Source organism: Labrus mixtus, chromosome 13 (genome assembly GCF_963584025.1).
Source record: "Labrus mixtus chromosome 13, fLabMix1.1, whole genome shotgun sequence".
NCBI lineage: Eukaryota > Metazoa > Chordata > Actinopteri > Labriformes > Labridae > Labrus > Labrus mixtus.
The window spans coordinates 12,972,053-12,990,470 of record NC_083624.1 but is presented as its reverse complement, the minus strand read 5'-3'; the positions used below and the strand labels follow the sequence as shown (position 1 = coordinate 12,990,470).

Below are 18,418 nucleotides of genomic sequence, written 5' to 3'. Positions count from 1 at the left end.
CTAGAGAGAGAGAAAGAGATAGAGCTAGTGAGAGAGAGAGAGAGAGAGAGAGAGAGAGAGAGAGAGAGGTCTATTTGTGCTCATAGCTTTGCAGTGGTGCTGATGGAATGGAGTCCTTAGCGATTTTGTTTATCTCTGTCACCCACAGGCACACTGCAACTCTGGCCTCCCTTGACACACACAGTTGCACAGCGTCACACACATACAGACAGCGCTGACACACTACCTTCTTTTTTTGGCACCATCGATTAATGTCAGCCAATACCTGGACTCTCTTCTGTCTGCATCATCAGCTTTCAGGAAGTGATGATAAATGATTGGACCTATCTGCCAGGACTGCTGCGGTCATGAATAAAGGTTTACAAAATCGAGACATTTAGGAAGGAAGGAGGACACCAAAGTAAATAAATATTGGATAAATTAAAGCTAATAGCCACAAATGAACACTGGGTCTACAACAAAGAGTTCACCTTCTTGAAAAGCTCACACTGGATCCATGGGAATTACTTTTTCATCCTCTTAATTGTGTGTTTTTGAGAAGTGAAACCTTTGATAGATATATAACAGACTCATAAGAAATCTAAATGCACAAAAATGAGATCTGTTGACCATCAAATGTTTTACCTTCCTTCTCTGTTGAACAAAAAAAAGAAGGTTTTCTGGTAACACAAACCTGTTTTGAATATTTGACGCCCTTGCAAAATATGTATAATTGCATTACCAAATAATCACAGTAAGCAAATTCTAATGGAGCTAAAGAAAATCATTTAATGGGATATGTGCTTAAAATTAAAGTCTAGAAAGGAAAACATTAAAATAAAGTATGTTTTGACAAAAACAGCAAATTCTGACATTTAAAGACTACACAAGAGTTAGGACCAATTTATATAATGCTCTACTCTATTCAAGTGGCATTTTGATATATAAACCAATTTGCTTAATGTTAAATTGACTGCTCTTACATGGCAAATTTCGAGTCTAGACCTTTTTAAAGCCTTTTACACTACACGTCACATTTTCACACTTCCATCGATTCACTGATGCTAGAGCGCTGTAGTGCCAATCAGAACTGATCCAGCACTTGTCATGCCCACAGTCCACTTTTTTACATTCATTCTACATGTTGGCCTCTCGAGCCTGTTTGAAATACTATGTCAGTCTTAGAGATACATGGTAAATAATGGACCTGAGCTTGTATAGCTGTTTTTAGTCTTCAGGCATTTTACACTGCATGTCACATTCACCAGTTCACACCACATCCATGAGTATGAAGACGCAGACACAGCAGCAGGTGCAATTTGGGGTTCAGTCAGTGTCTTGCCCAAGGACACTTTGACATGCGCCTGCAGGAGCTGGGGATTGAACCCCCGACATTCTGGTTGACAGATGACTGACTCTACCACAGAGCCACAGCCGCCCCAAGTAGAACAACTTACTAAAGCCCTGTTTCTACTGAGTTTAATGTCCACGCCTCGGTTGGAGCAGACGTCAGTTTAGAAAGTCAGATTAGTATCCAAGGTAATACAAACAGCAACGTAACTGTCACAAGACTTTAAAGGCATTACATTGGCAGCACGTCTTGTTTTTCAGAAAGATCAATGAAACAGAATTAAGATGAGAGAGAGAGAGTCATCCTTGATTGGACAGACGCCCTTGAAGTTTACTCAGACAGTGAGCTGATCAAAAGGTTTTGTTTTGAAAGGTAAGCAGGCGAGCTGTCCACTGCCCTACAGGTGCTGAGTGCTGTCAGATTCCACTTTTTTTTTTTAAAAGCTTTTGTTTCTCTCATTATGTCATAATCATCCATTTGAAAAAAAACGGTGATATACTTCTTCATAAATAAACCTTGTTGCGTGCTAGTTTAAAGCACCATGGGGGGGGACATGATAAATATTCATTACATTACAACATGTCAGGCCATAAGAATCATTCTATAGCTCTACAAACTACAGAACTTCATCAACCTTTCCACACATGAACATGAAGCAAAGAACAAGCAGGACTTCTTTAAACTCCATAAATGTCCTTATTTCACTACCTGTACAATTCTTTTTGTATGCTCAGACATGGATATTCTGTTTACAGTTTGAGAGAGGTAAGACAGGATGTAGGTGTGACACTTGGCAACCCTTAACGCTCAGGGAATGTTCATGTGGACTTGCATGGTAAGACCAGATGCAGCTATGACCATTCTCCGTTAGGCTTGGTGCCCTCAGTGTAAATTCGAGTCGAGTTAATTAGCTAATGAATGCTTTACCTGCTTTCACAGCCAACAGTTTTGACTGACAAAAGCAGTTTTGGGGCAATCAGAATCCTCTGCTTTTAAATTAATAAAGCACTTTTTATTATGCAGGAAGGAAATAACAGGATAATAACATCAGAAAACATCTCTACAAAGCCTCATGTAGACAGGAACAGAAGTGTGTGTGTGGAAATGTCTGGACTGGTTGATATTTTCCAAAATTAACTGAGCTTTGAAAGACATAATGAAGGTAAGGTTTTAGGACTTTTGAGCCGAGAGGAAATCACTGATCTCTGTGGTGATTTTTTTCAAAAGGTCAAAGTTCAAAGCAAGTAGAAACTTAGGGCTCTCAATCGTTTGACATTCTTCATCACGATTAATCACTAAATTTCAGTAGTTAATCGGAATTATTTGCATTCTTAATTGTATGTTTGAAATTGTTGGGCTTTTATTTTGAAATGTTGTATTGTCTGAAGCTGAGAGTACAGTACTGTACTTGCTGTTTGAATTCAACCTAGCTTTTATTTTGACATAAAAAAAGGAACTTCTGGTAGATTGAAGGTTAAGACATCAACTTAAACACAGAAAAAGGAACTGGTTAAAAATGAGAAACTAAACAAAAACAGCTCAAAGGAACAGGAAAAGGTGAAATGTTTGATGTCATATTGTGGATATTACTTTTGACTCCTCAACTGAGCTGTCAAGAAGTTTTTCAAAGTGAAATAAGACATTCAAAGATGCAGCAGTGTCGTTCTTTTCCATCACTTTACCTACAGGATGAGACTGCAGAGAATTATCCTAGCTGCCATTAAAGGGACAAAAAAGCCTTCATTTCAGACCATAATTAATCCCAATAAACTAGTTAATGCTGACAGCCCTAATAAATACCATTTCATTTTAGATCATTTGGGTGTATACTGATGTCATGGTGCATTACCTTTCATTGGCCATTGCAGGAAGAGGAGGAGATGCAGTTCCAGGTCCCGCCCTTGGTTTATTAACCTTAGCATACAGCCTATCAATGTGGTCATCATCAGGGATGGCTCCTGGGCTGTTTCCAGGATTTCCTGGAAAGGCAGAAGGGCCTTGTGGGGAAGGGGTGCGGGCATAAGTGTGTTGTATTGTACCATAGGGGGGAGACTTAGGCAGTGGATGTGGTATCGAGCCGGGATCACGATCCCTGAAAGTTTGTATTCTGGCATAGTTCGGGTCTGTGTCGTCATCCTCAACGTCTGGAAATGGCATTCCAACTCCACCACCTTGCTGGTCTTTTGACCGGTTCTCTCGCAGCTCAGGATGAGCAGCCTCAATTCTGAAAGACAGATAAGAGAGCACCTTAACCAACTAGAAATGCTTCAAATGAAGACTGAGTGTAACCAAGTCAACACAACGAGGGAAACTTAAAGGAAACTTCTTGACAAAAAATGGAGACAGACCATTTCTTTCACAGTCAGCAAAACCAACAAACATCAAAACAGACCATTTGTGTAGTGACCAGTAATGTAAAGCATGATTTGAAGTGTGATCATGGACAAGATACAAATCAATAAAGGAATTTCAGAGATGCTAACGCTGCGATTTTAATGTATTCCATGAGTGTAATAAGTGAATAATCATCAATCTAATGATAATGGAGAAATCAAAATTAAAACCTGATTTTCTTCTCGAATGAAATACAGAAAAATGAATATACTCAGCATGTGAGGCAATATTTAGAAAGATTAGAGCAAAAAAAATCCAAATAATAATATTTCCAGAAAGCTCCCCACCTTTCCCTCTCCTCCTTCATCCGTTCAAACTCGTGATCACTCAAGATGTCAGACTTCTGTCGCTGCAGAGCTGCTTTGGCCTCCTTCTTCTCGTCTTTTTTCTTCCCAAATCTGGAAGGAGAAGAGAATTGTTAAAGACAACAAAACAAGGAGGTATGCATCAAACGTTGAAAAATACAGAAACAATAATCTAAATTATACATCTGAAAATATGTTTCCTTTTGGGGTAGGGTGACTTAATCAGGTAAATGTGGATAAAGAATAATCTAAAGAAAACCTAAGCTGGATAAACAAACAGAGCGGCTGTATGTTAGTCTGTTTGTATTGGTTAAAAGCTCTTAGCTGTGATGAATAGACACTGAATAGTGCAACAGACCAGAGAGAGGGTTGCTTGATGTATTGCTATTGCTTACTTCTGTAAGTATGGAATCTATACGGCCTAATCTAAATTAAAAGATGACAAATACATGATAGACTTAGAGGCCTGTTTAGAGTGGCCACATATCAATTCTGAAACCACACAGTCAATACAGTTTGTGTGTGGTCAGCATCACGGGAACACTCAGCACTGCTGCTCCATTTCCTGGAAGTCCATGAATCAAAGAAACACACACACACACACACACACACACACACACACACACACACACACACACACACACACACACACACACACACACACACACACACACACACACACACACACACACACACACACACACACACACACACACACACACACGACTCAACTTTATAACTAAATGTAAAATAATCAGGCAGGCTTCATTGCGGCCTTCAAATTAACAAATTCCCTGAGTCTCTGTCTACAAGACAGTGACAGAAACAGGAATAGTTCATTGACACATGAACCACTATTACAATTTCAGTAGATGAAGACACATGGTGTGATGTGGTCTGAATTGTATTTTCTGTTTCTTTGTAAATAAGTGTTCTGAAGGCAGCTTTTATGCTGACAAAGGTCCTATTAATTCATCAAGAGTTATTCTAAGTAAAATACCATTAAGCCAGTCAAAACGGCTTAATAGTCAGTATATCCATCTTTTAAAGTAGGGCTGCACAACGAATCCCAAATGCATCGTTATCACGATATGACTATTTGCAATAAACACATTGAAAAAGTCTGAATTTATTGCGATGAATAAGCTAATTTATGTCATAGAAACAAGCCATTCTTTCTCAGCCAGCATGCATGTATTTAACATACCGTAAAATTTGGTGTATAAGACGCATTTTTAAAAACAAGTTTTTCATTGAAAAAGAGCGCCGCCTCTTATACACCTGTGCGAGTGTTACACCTTGTAAGTATAATTTCAAACAGAAAGAACAGTAGGTAGAAAAAAATATGGTTAAATGCACTCCTGAATTTTTGTTGATTTATCGTACTTCATATTGTTTTTGCAACATATCGTGCAGGCCTAATGCAATCTCTGACCTTATGCCACACATTAGTTGTTTATGTAGTGGATTTTATTTATGCTTCACACTTCTGTCCACACTTAACCTGTCATGTGCATTATTCAAACAACAATGGTTGTCAATTCAAAGTGAGTGATTTTGCAAATGACATTGTTTTTTGTGTATAGTCTGTGCATTGCTGTATTTAAAAAAAGAATAGAAAAATCTTAAAGCTGAGGTGATGCCTTTTTCAATGCCTAATGTGTACTGGGGGGATAATAATGACGACTCACTGTGTGTTGAACGGGGCACAATGGGCAATGGAAGGCTATAACTATGCATGCATTAACAGTGCGAGTGTGTATTTACCTCACAGGGGACGAGCATCGCTCTAATTACTGCTGCCTACAGAGTTAGAGGCTTACCCTTCACTTCAACTCTCTCTCTTCTACTCACTTACCCTTCTTTCACCTCACTTCCTTTCTACCTTTTTCCTCCAATTTCACCCCGGCACTTCCCCTGCTTTTCTCTCATTACCCTCATTTCTGCTTCCTTCTATCCATAGCTTACCTCGCCACCACCCCTTCATCTACTCTGGTCTGGTTTGGCATGTTGCCCCCTTGGTATTAAACACTTCTCTCACAGCACTTAACCTCTCCCATCGCCTCCTCTACTATCTTCTATTCTGTCATTCCTGTTTCATGTCTTGCCTCAGAGGCATAAAAAAATCAGAGGGACATGTAGGCTAAGGCAGATTTGATGTTGTTTTTATTACTTGCAAGTGACATAGCACAGTGTCACCGTCCCATTGACTTTGGTCAGCAATGCAATATAATGTTTTCAATGAATTTAACCGTCCAGCCACAAAGAACATTTGTTTGATGTCTACAGTCTGTCTGAATCCTTGTAAACGCAGTCTAATAATCCTCCCTCCATTCCCTCAGTATCCAATGTGCATGCATGGATGCTTACACACAAACACAACATTGAAAGATAATATAAGGGAAAATAATCTCAGAAAAATGTTAAACAAGAAATACAATGAAGTGTGTTCATGGACATACAGATGACGAGGATATTTAAATAATATTAATAGTAGATTAGGTTAAGAAAGACAAATGCTTTAAAAAAAAAAAAAAAAAAGTTAAACAGGCTCATCAGACACACATGCCTGTCCCCTGCACACACCGTCTGATGACCAGAACACGTCAAAAGAGTACAAGCTACAACATTATTAATCTCACAAGGAATATCAGAGTAAGGACGGCTGATAAGCAGCTAATTAGAGTGAATACATTACTCCTTGTTCTGTCATTAGCAGGAAAAGTGATGACTCATGAATATTAATAACCTAACACAACTCTCTGTACGGAAAGTGTATGACCGCTCATATGCATGACAGAGAGGTTTAATTAGAAATATAGAAGAAAAAGTCTCTGTATCGTCAACCTCTGTACGCATAGGTAGGATGGAGATTCAAAAAAAAAACTGTAACTAATATGTGTTTTATGATTTTATTACGATTTTTTGTTGTTGGAGTAGACACAATGTACCGCCACAAAATGTGTTGCATACAGTACATGCATATCATTACTCAAAGATCAAATGAGAAGGAACTGTTCAGAAGAGGATAATGACCCATTCCTCCTTCACTTCTCACCCTTTCTCATCATCACAAGTGGGTATACTGTAACTCTCTATGAGAGTGTAAACCGAGTTCTAAGTCCGAACACCATTTTGGGAAAGACTGAGTTTGAAAAGATGGATAGGTGTAGATTTTTCATTATAAACGTGCTGGTCTGTGTAACATCTTAATGCTCTCTCTACTTCTTCAGCAGGCAAACTCTGTACACATTTAACAATTCTGATATATTATATTTGAGAATGCAGAGCCTGCCGCATTCTTTCTCCAAGACACATTTAGTGATGGAAGATGGAGAAGTTCATAAAAGCTTCATGCAGAGTAAAAGAAAGAATCCCCCCCAACACATCAAACAACACCTTTGGATAGTTTGTTGATGCCACATCCTTATACAAAACTTCCCCACATACATCTTGTCAAGCCTTAAGCAGATGCAGAAACAAGCCAGACCGACATTAAACTGGTAAAATATAAATAAGAGTAAAACAGGTTTTAACGTTAAACAACTAGACACACAAACATGCATACACACTTCTTGTAACACAGCAGAGTGTTCAGGGGGCTGTTCCACACTTGTGCTTCTGAATAGTGCATGAGGCAAAAACCTACTGACAAACGAGCGGAAAATGAGTGCAAACATCTGTGACTCTCACTCCACCTATTCTTTCTATTCTTCAGCTCTTTTCTCACTTCCTCCTTGTGCCACTCTAGACACGCCTCCCTTTTTGTGATCATTGGCAAATGGATCCCAAAGGGATGGAGTGATTGACAAGTGTGCTGCGATAACAAGCACACACACGCGCACACACACGCGCACACACACAGACACACACACAGACACACACACACACACACACACACACACACACACACACACACACACACACACACACACACACACACACACACACACACACACACACACACACACACACACACACACACACACACACACACACACACACACACGCGCAAACATACAGAGCCGAGAGACACAGGGATACACACATTCGAATGGAAGCGGACACACACTGATGATTGGCAGGCATGACACCAGACCGCGACACTCCAATGACTTCCTGTCAGGATGTTTGATTGGCAGCTGGCGGGTCCTTCCCCCCCTTTTCAAGCATGTGCTCTCTAATTATGGAACAATGACAAGCAATGTCTGGTCAAAAGACCGACTTTTGTCTGCACAAAACGGCTTTAATCAGACCTTTAACAAAACCTGAGCATGTGTCTGGTTTGCTCTATTGCTGAAAGGCTAACATGATGTGTTAGCTTATCGGAAGAGCAATAAAAAGCAAAGGGAACATATATCTGAAAGTGGCAATTCAATGCGATTGTTTATGTCCATGAATCCATTTTTCCAGTTCATTTTTGTATTTTATTTATTTTTAAATGATGAAATGTGATACGTCAATCTTGTCATCTTCCGACTTGTTTCCACAGTGTTACACTGAAGTTTTTAGAATTCAAGCCTCAAGTCACTAAAAAGAGGAATGTGTTATCTGAAGTAAGAAAAAGGTTGGAAAAAGACGTCCTAACAAATTGCTGTTGGACACTGAAAGGAAACATTAACAGTGGAGATGGGTTAACAGATCCCTGATGATGGAGGCCCTGAGTTCTATCATGTATTTCATTATGACCACATGTAGAGGGTGGAGAGATAGTCAGGAGAATAAAATAAAAAGGGGATAAGAACAGTAGGCATTGGAATCGTGGAATCATTGTTCAAAGAGTCTCACTGTCCTCTGATCTTAAAATTCATTGTCTCAGTTTTAGAGCTTCCTACCACGTTGCATATGATTTTCGTTGGTGGCTGCGTCTTCAGTTATGTTTTGAGTATCAAGTTTTGCTTAAAAATGAAAATAACTAAGGTAAAACTACCTTCATGTTGATTTATTGTACTCAAAGTATATTATAAAAAAAGGCCAGCAAACATAACCAAACACACACACACACACACACACACACACACACATACACACACAGTACAGATGGAGATGAGTAAAGCAGTGCATGATGACATCCAAGCTGGCAGCTATGCATATATTATCAAAGATTCTCATCAATTCACACCGTTCAAAACTGATAAATGAACAGCATGTACGCATACTTTACAACACACATTTACAATCATGTAAACATGACACATTGGCTACAGCAGTGGCAGGCCCTTTTTTGATTCTGCTAGACTGTGTACGGTCCCGATCTCACCTAATAGATTTCCATATTTTTATTTGTACAGATGGTCTCTCTGCCTCCTTTTTCTTTCACAACACAGATGACTAAACAGCTCGAAGAACCATACCCTCAACCCTTGTTAATTATCTTTGTTAAATTTGCAGAGTACTTAGATATGATTGTGGTCATGTATGTGTGAGAGTGTGAGCATGTGGATGTTTATGTGAGTGGTGTAAATGAATCAAAAGGGTTGCCAGATTTGTCTGAATATCAACCTTTAAGGTCTGGACAAGAAATGAAAGCTGCGCAGATTAGAGAGAAACAAAAGGTGACACAACTGCAGACAATCTGGTGGCAACACATACAAAAACATGGACACACACACACGCACGCACGCGCACGCACGCACACACGCACACACACGCACACACACACACACACACACACACACACACACACACACACACACACACACACACACACACACACACACACACACACACACACACACACACACACAAGCGGTGTCTGAGGAAGATTCACAGCCACCATATGAGCCAACTATATGACAACCATCTGACTGTGTGACCAATCATGTTTTATCACCCCTTGAATATTCATGATGGTAGAATGGTTACCACTGTACACACACACACACACACACACACACACACACACACACACACACACACACACACACACACACACACACACACACACACACACACACACACACACACACACAGATGATTGGCAGAGCTGATTGGCAGGTGGCAGCAGTTCAAATTAGTGGGCCAGCTGTCTCCTTAAAAGGGCATTTCAAACAAACCATCTGAGTCTGACTTCTTTAATGTCCGTGTAAATAATGTATATAAAAAACACTAGAGTAATTACATTTTACGACTACATTTCTAGACCCCTTCAACCTCTTAAAATCGATAGAGAGAACTGAATTGTAATCCTGGATTTTTAAGAAATAACACCTAATAACAGAAAATATAAGAGAGTTCACACAATAACAAGAGTAAAATATTAGATTTGAAGCAGTATCATACATGTATGTCTTAGCAGCTGATATATGGATAGAAACATAATTAATTAATTTTGTCTGTCAACTTCATAAAACAATCTTATGAATAAAATAAAAGGACTTTTACTTCTTTCAAACCACAGAGGTTGGAGTAAGGTTGGGTATCCAACAACACCTGCTGCTCCAGAACATTAGCCCAATCAAAGCTGGCCTCAGATGAATATGACAAATCAGCAGCTCGGCCCAGACTTAACTACTGAATGGCACAATTTTGCCTTCTGGGTCTACCACCATTACATGCAATCAAATGCAGATAGGGAGCTGGAGCTGGAGGGAGCACACTGAGAGGGGGAAAAAAATGAAATGATGGAAGATTAGAGGAATGGTGGGTGGTGGAGAGAGGGGGCGCAAGGTTAGAAATATGGCCAGAAAGAGGGGAAGGGGAGAAGAGGAAAAATATGAGTGGGCTCTAATCAAGGCCTTCTTATGGGGATGAGAGATGGGTCATAGAGGAAAGCTATAATATGTCCTTGGGTGTATTATATGGTTTCTACAGGCACTTAAAGCAAGATGTGATGGGCGTATTGGCGGGCAGATGAAAGGATGGATGGAGGGCGGGTTCTACAGGGTGGGGGTGGACTGTGTACTTGTCACAGTCACCAGTGTCTTCTTCTGCTACTTAATGTTATGAGGAACACTGTGGTGGAAGGCAAGGCAATCCTACTTAGAAATAAAGAATAGTAAAGATATGACAAGCCAGCTGCCCATAAAATAAATTGGGGAATGGAACTTTACCTGGGATGCATTGCAAAATATATTTGCAAAAAACAACTTGTCAAGGAAAAACATGGCTAGCAATGTCTATAGTTGTCTTTTGGGTGAACTGAGCCTTTATCAAGTTGGGAGTAGAATGGGTTTTTAACATTTTGGTCTTTTTTCTCTCTAGATATGATGAAGGGCAATTGACTAAATTGCCACCAATGCTATATTTAAAATATCTCACAACCCCAAGTAGGGTGTTGTGCAATGATTGGTCGAGGTGTCCAAAAGTCTCACATTTTATACAAAATGATAAATATGGAGGCAGGTGGATCAGTAGGCTGTGTTTGTAAGGACTCTACAAAGAAAGACACATACTTATTTCTATCGACCCTCTCATCTGCAAAAAAAAAAATCCTTCGTGCAAAAACATTTATTTAACATAATCACAAAGAGGCTTAAGAATAAAGAGCCATTCACAAACTCTAGTGCATGATAAACACAACATTTTTACACCCTACATGGAGTATTCCTAACAAGAAAAACATCACACCAATAACTTACTACTGTGCTGTAGGTATGAGAGAGTAAAAGCTCAGAGGGTGGAGTAAGAAAACCATGGAAAGAAGTGAAGAAAAAGGTGGACAGAGTAAGAGCATTGAACCTAGTCAATCCAGTAAAATTAGTATAATAGTCTAATTGGCCTACATTTCCCTTCAAATAACATGCAATTTTGAGATAGAATTATTGTGATTAAATCTGACTTTGAAATCTGGGAGTGTTTCTCCATGTTCTGGTTCACACAGTGTGCTTTTGTAAGTATGTTTTGAAAGGCTGCAGCTGTATTTATAGGTCAAATTGCATGCAAGTGTTTTCTTAAGATTTGTATCGATGTAATAGCCCTGAGAATTCCCTTTCCATGAACTACCACGGTGGATAAAAATGACATTAGGTAGGAATTAAGGTAGAAGGTACAAATTGTACATTGGAACACTTTGGCCCATTCATTCTGTGCCTCTACCTTCACTACCATTCATACCGAAAGATATGGTGTTAAAGTTAATCACATGAAATAGGTCTGACAGATAATTTTCAGCACTTCTTAAGGAAATTGGGGCACAGCTCTTAAGATTGGTCTTTGTGCGCCTGTGAGCATGTGATAGTGTATGGGGGGGAGAAAGACCTCAGTGTTCACTCTTGAGGGTTATTTTTTTGTCCAGTATGAATGTTTGAGGTGTGCATAGAGTGGGGCTCATTTAGGTGTTCCTATTGGCAGATATACAGGTATGTAAAATATCTTGAGATTAAATTAGGACAGGGCTTATGTAACCAAAATCTAGCAGGATTCAGGAGAATACAAAAGTAATGTCACATTTAAAGAAACACAATATTTGTTATTTCACTTCTATATTATATATGGATGAGAGTGAAAAAACTTAACACTATTTAATCTACAAAAAAGCTTTTTCCTCCTTTGAAAAAAAATCTCTAACAAACAACAATACCGAAAGCACAAACAACAAACACACTTTCACACACAGATATATTCTTCCACAGTTTCCTACCTCAGCAGGCCGAAGCCTATTTTCTTGCTCTTCTTCTCCATCTCCTCAGGCTCCACTGCTTTCTTTTTTTCTTTCTCTTTCTCTTTCGCTTTTCCTTTATTCTTCTCCTTCTTCTTTGTTTTCGCTTTCTTCTTCTTGTCCTTTTTGCCTTTCTCTTCGATCCGATCTCCTGCTCCCTGGCGGGACGAACCACTCGCAGGGGTGTCACGGCCTGAACTTTGCTCAGAATCATCATCTATATCCAAGAGAGGAAAAAACAAAGAAGATAGATTAAGATTAAGTAGAGCTGGGGGGAAACAGTGTTTTAAAGAGCCGCACATGTGATAGTATGACACTTTTTTTTTTTTTAGATGTTTCCATTTCCATGGTTTTGTTAATTTTACATCAATTACTAATAAGCTGCTTAATGCAAATCCTAAACCTTTAACAGTAGTCACTTCCCAAAAACTGAAAAGAGACAGAAAAGTCAGCACACAAATGTCCTTTTAGTTTCCTTTATCTGGGTAAGAATAGAAACACAGCAGACGCGTTTTAGCACTATAGGCCTTAATCAGCATGAAGTGCTGAAACGCGCATATGCACATAATGCTGAAACTTTTTGATTCAACATCTCAGTGGCAGATTGATTAACTCAGTGAAGTAATTAACTCGATAAAATAAGAAAAGAAAAAACTTTTCAAAGTGCTCACGGTGATGCCTCATTACATGTCTGACACATTGCAGGCATGGTCTTCAATGACAATGATCTCACACACACAACAGACACAAACACACACTCACACACACACACATTGAACACTTGTCAGATTTGAAAAGATAACCAAACCAAATGAGATACTTTAATTGAGACTTTACTCTGTGAGGCTATTCACTTCAGCTTTAATTACAAAGACTGTCTCACAACAGAATGGAATTTGTCATTGTGTGCACAAGTGTGTATTTGTGTGTGTGTGTGTGTTTGTGTGTGTGTTTGTGTGTGTGTGTGTGTGTGTGTGTGTGTGCGCGTGTGTGTATATATAACTGTATGTATGATGACACAGGGCTCCATGTGCCAGACCTGGTTAGTCTTACAAGAGTTCAAAACTGAAAATGACAACAGAAAAATTCCACTTAACTTTTTCTAAGATTATTAGAGTGTGTGTGTGTGTGTGTGTGTGTGTGTGTGTGTGTGTGTGCGCATGCGCGTGTGTTTATTTACATGTGTGTTAACATTAAACCAGTCAATCTATTCTGCACAGTAGTCATCTTTATGAAAGGTTATGTTGTCCTATTTAAATGATCTATGGTTCATTGTCTAAAGAGCATAGCTCAGATACATTTAGAGCATGTACAACTTTAATTTATCTAGACAAACTGTGCATAATCTTTGATGGCGTGTTCTGCATCGGCCCTGTAATAAAGTTCCTCCACCATTATGCACTTTGTCCTCACTGCTTTCTGCGGCCTCAAGAGAGTATGCACCACCAGTGGGGGCGGCTGTGGCTCAGTAGAGTCGTCGCCTCTCGCTCCTCGTTGCAACATGTTTTTGTGTAGTAGTTGACTTTGAAAGTTAAGTTTCACACCAAACGACATGCAGCAAACACACTCACCCAACAGCCAATACACTGACTTACTGACAAACACACCTCACTCCTGTTGTACATTGTTATTATTTTTGGTATCTTTCGTAATAAAGGTCTGTGCCGTTCAGTTAAACCAGATGTTTTCCTTGTGTTTGTCATTAAGAGGCGGGTCATAACAACGTGACCAGACCTCATTACTAAAAACCGAAGCAACTGCTTTTCCCTGGGTGTTGAATAGTTTGTATAATGGCCCTGTGACATTTCATTATTATTTATGAAAAACACCATGGTTCATTAATTAAACAACACATCTGTTTTTTAATCCAATGTTGTTGTTTTTTGTTAATTTTTTTTTATATTTTGGGAGGCCACTTTTTGGCTCAGACTCAGGGGGGGTAAGATTCTGTCAAGTGTTTAATTTTTTATTTTGATTGATTTTATTGAAGAGACAGAACAGTGGATAGAGTTAAAAATTGGAGAGAGAGAGAGAGAGAGTGGGGAATGACATTTGGGAAAGTAGCCACAGGTCGGATTTGAACCCAGGCTGCCGCTTCGGATACTACAGCCTCTGTAGATTGGGCATGCATGCAACTTAACCACTAGGCCACCGGCGCCCTCAAAAGTGATTTATTTTTTATTTTTATGTAAACTTGGTTTAGAATTACAGCAGTGATAAATTTTTTGATGTTCCATTTGTCACATAGAAGCCAACACTGAGTTATTTGGTCAATTTGACAAAACAGAAACACAACAAGAGATGTTAAACAAATGTACACCTCTCCCTTTAATCTCCTAGTGAGGCATTTATATAAGCACAAATAAGTGTACTATTGTTTTGTTTGAGGACCCCCACCCCCACTAAATATCCTCCATTTACTGATGGTGTGTGAAGAACAAGTGAAAGCGAGAGGAGAGACAAAAAAGTATTACGCACTATAATCCATCCCAGCTGACATGAGACATCAAAGCAAATGACTCAAAGCCTCTGTTGAATAGTCCTCTTGACAACTCTATTCACTGGAAACTGTGAAGCGCTGCGGTATTAGCTGGATCCAGCTAAACAATTCATCAGCTACAGACGAACTCTGACTAAATATTCACTGTGCACTTGTGCTGTCTAGATGTTGGCAGTGTGGAAGAAGTTCTAAAGTGAATACGATTTGAGCCCAGGAAAAAAAAGTTTTCTAAAGTAAGAAAAGGGGAAAACACAAAGACAGAGAAGAGGAGACAGATCTTCAGTCTACTTCAGAGAACTGTTCTCTGTCAATTAACAGCCGCTTTCAAAGTGTTGAACATTGAGAAAGATGGTGACAGATGCGGCCAATGCGTGTGTGGGTGTGTGTGTGCTGTTGACATGCCCTATTAGTCCCATCCTGTGTGAGCGTGGTGATCTGAAACAGCCCGACTCATTACTCGGGTGCTGACTGATAAGAGTTTGCTGCTAATAACACAGCTGGGAATTGAAACACACCTTCCGGTGAAACAAACCAAGCAGCTACCATTTAGCTCCTGGATAAATAATTAAAGCTGAAGTCCAGATTGGGATCGGATCACAAATAGTGAGACATAGTGAGGCACTACTTCTGCATTATCTCATATGATATGTGTAAAGACTTGAAGCTGGGATAGGTTTTTTGTTTGTTTGTTTTTGTAAGATGTATTTTTGGACTTTTTGCCTTTATTGGAGAGATAGGACAGCGGATAGCATTGGAAATCAGGGAGAGAGTGGTGAATCACATGCGGCAAAGGAGCCACAGGTCGGATTTGAACCTGGGCGTCCCGCTTGGATGACTATAGCCTCCATTCATGGGGCGCGCACACTAACCACTGTGCCACCAGCGCTCAAAGGGATGGGGTTTTTTGCTGCTGATTTCTTGTTGTTGTTTTTCAGTTAACTTCACAGAGAAGCCAACAATCATCCAACACCTGAAGTTGATGTGTGGCTCAGTGTTGAATTATTGTCAGTGAGACAAAGTATCTTTTTGATACTCATTGTTCTTCTCCCCATTTGTTGTGTGACGGTAGAATTTACACCTAGCGCACACTTGAGTATGGTAACTGCATTAATACAACACACACAAAAAGAAATGGTGCCATACCACAACAAAAGCTCTTCCTTTTCAGTACTTACCATCGTCATCTTCAGCTGGCCCGTCATAAGATTTATCAATAGCTGCTCTGAAGCTCTCGTTGCAGCCTCTTCCCCTGACCATGTTTTGGCGAGGCCGGTGAAAGGGGAGGAAATCGTTCTTTCTGTTCACCTCCGACATGGCCGTCTGGAGACTCTCCAAAGAACTAGACTTCTTCAAGCCCAGGGTAGGTCCGAGTTCTACGGGCGTTGATGGAGCTGGAGGGGCAGTGTGAAAGAGAAACAAAACAGACAGAGACAAACAAAATGTAAGTGATATGTTTCTATCAGCGTAAGGCCCTGTGTACACTTGGCAATAACATCCGTCCAGGGTGATCCAATTACAAGAAAACAGCCTTAGGTACAGCTGTTCACATCTGGCATTAGAATTAATCTCCACATAACTCCTGTTGACAAGCAAGCGAGAGGATGTGAATGCTACTTAACTATTATTCCATTCCTCAGTAGACTTTATGAGTTACACTGTGGCCTAGAGTCTTTATATTCACTTGCCTCCTCTATGTGTCTCCTGTGTCCTCCCCACACTGGAAGATTGCAGGTCTCATCTCTCGCCCCAAATCCAGGCACTGTCTCATCTTCTTCCCCCGACCCTTAAGGGATCCCTTCCCTGTCCCTTACTGAACCATTATTGTGAACAGAGCAGTTTAGGATTCTTTGTACGCAGCCTATGCTAATGCGGACACTATTTTATTACAACATGACAAATATAACCAAAGTCAGTTCCAGTAGACAAAGCGGACACTTTACTCATTAAAAGAGACAAGAAAGAAACACAAATGATACGTCATTCACAACATCCATGCCCCCATTATGGAGACTAGGCAGTCCTTCCATGACCATCGGCCCTATCACATTGTCTAGACAATGTCAAGACAGTAACTATTAGGAGGCTTTCCATTCATACATGCACCTCACAGTGGGTCAAAATGACTACTATATGTATAAGGAAGTTTCCACAAGACAAACACAACAGAGGAAAGCAGCCGAGGTAGGAGGCAGCAGCCGCCTCGCCGCTATATTGCGGCTCGTAGAGATAGCCACCAACATCCGATTCAAGCACAAGACCTTCAAAATCCCCTTCATCCATATCAATTTGAAGTTGAAACATCATTTTTTTCGCCATTGTCGGTTCTTATCAGCTTTCTCCATATAGCCTGTTAGCATAGCTTCCAAGCAATATGGCGGACGTTAAGGTTTGTTTCTGGGAGTGAGGTCCCACCCACTGATCTGTGATTGGTCTGTAGCTTCAGTGGTCGAAAATATGAGGAACTAGCGTTGTAGTTTTGACCCCCCTAACCACCGCAGCCGCCCGATGATGCAAAATGATGATTCTTGCGTCATCGGAAGCTCCTTTTGCAGAGAAGAAATACAAAGATTTCCCGTCTCGTGGGGAAAATGAGGGCGGGATGCATGACCGTTCAAAAATACTACCAGGTTTCTAATGATGCAAAGCTCAACGCAAATGGGTGAAGTATCCCTTTAAGATAAGATAAGAGAAGACTTTATTGTCTGTTTGCACAGAAATGCGTCTTGCATTACAATCGGATCAGATTACACTCACTTCTGACGGATATTTTACCTAAAAATCCAGATAAAGTGTCAATAAATGGACTGTTTGATTTTGGGAAATTTCAAAAGTGCAGTCAGTGCATGAGTGAAAGTAAAAGTACGTCGACAACTAAGGCAGAGACAACCTACAAATGTCGTCTGTGCAGTACGATCGCTTTGCGTCCTTTGGGAGCCCTCGCATCTGTACCAACATCTGTCCCCAGGTGATCAGATCATCCATGAGAAATGATTAGAACTGGTGAATACAGGGCATTCATGTAGCATTGCTAGAGCTTTTTTCCACGTTAGGTAGACCACCACGTATTTGCAGACATAATTAAACTCATCAAGCTACAGTTGATATTTTTAGGAACATTTTATCTATCCAGCTTCCGGGGTCACAATTGCACAACATCCCTCTCCCCAACAATGTCTTCTAGTTCCTCCTGGGGCCAGACGGGATATATAATTCCACCAGCTAGCTGTGGGTCTACCCAGGGAAAGGTTTCATTAAAGAATGCATTTTCTTTCATTCTGAACAACCTGATA

General features: G+C 40.1%; 1 protein-coding gene across 2 annotated transcripts in view; it reads right to left on the bottom strand.

The window, feature by feature from the left end:
• The window catches only part of pard3bb (par-3 family cell polarity regulator beta b), a 218,939-nt gene that overhangs the window by 82,158 nt on the left and 118,363 nt on the right, over positions 1 to 18,418 (bottom strand). For both annotated transcript variants that reach the window (XM_061053776.1, XM_061053777.1), the window contains exons 18-21: positions 16,304 to 16,519; positions 12,611 to 12,845; positions 4,012 to 4,122; positions 3,180 to 3,554 (exon numbers count right to left, since the gene is read on the bottom strand). In XM_061053776.1, the coding sequence (XP_060909759.1) occupies positions 3,180 to 3,554; positions 4,012 to 4,122; positions 12,611 to 12,845; positions 16,304 to 16,519 (937 nt within the window). The remainder of the gene's footprint in view (positions 1 to 3,179; positions 3,555 to 4,011; positions 4,123 to 12,610; positions 12,846 to 16,303; positions 16,520 to 18,418) is intronic.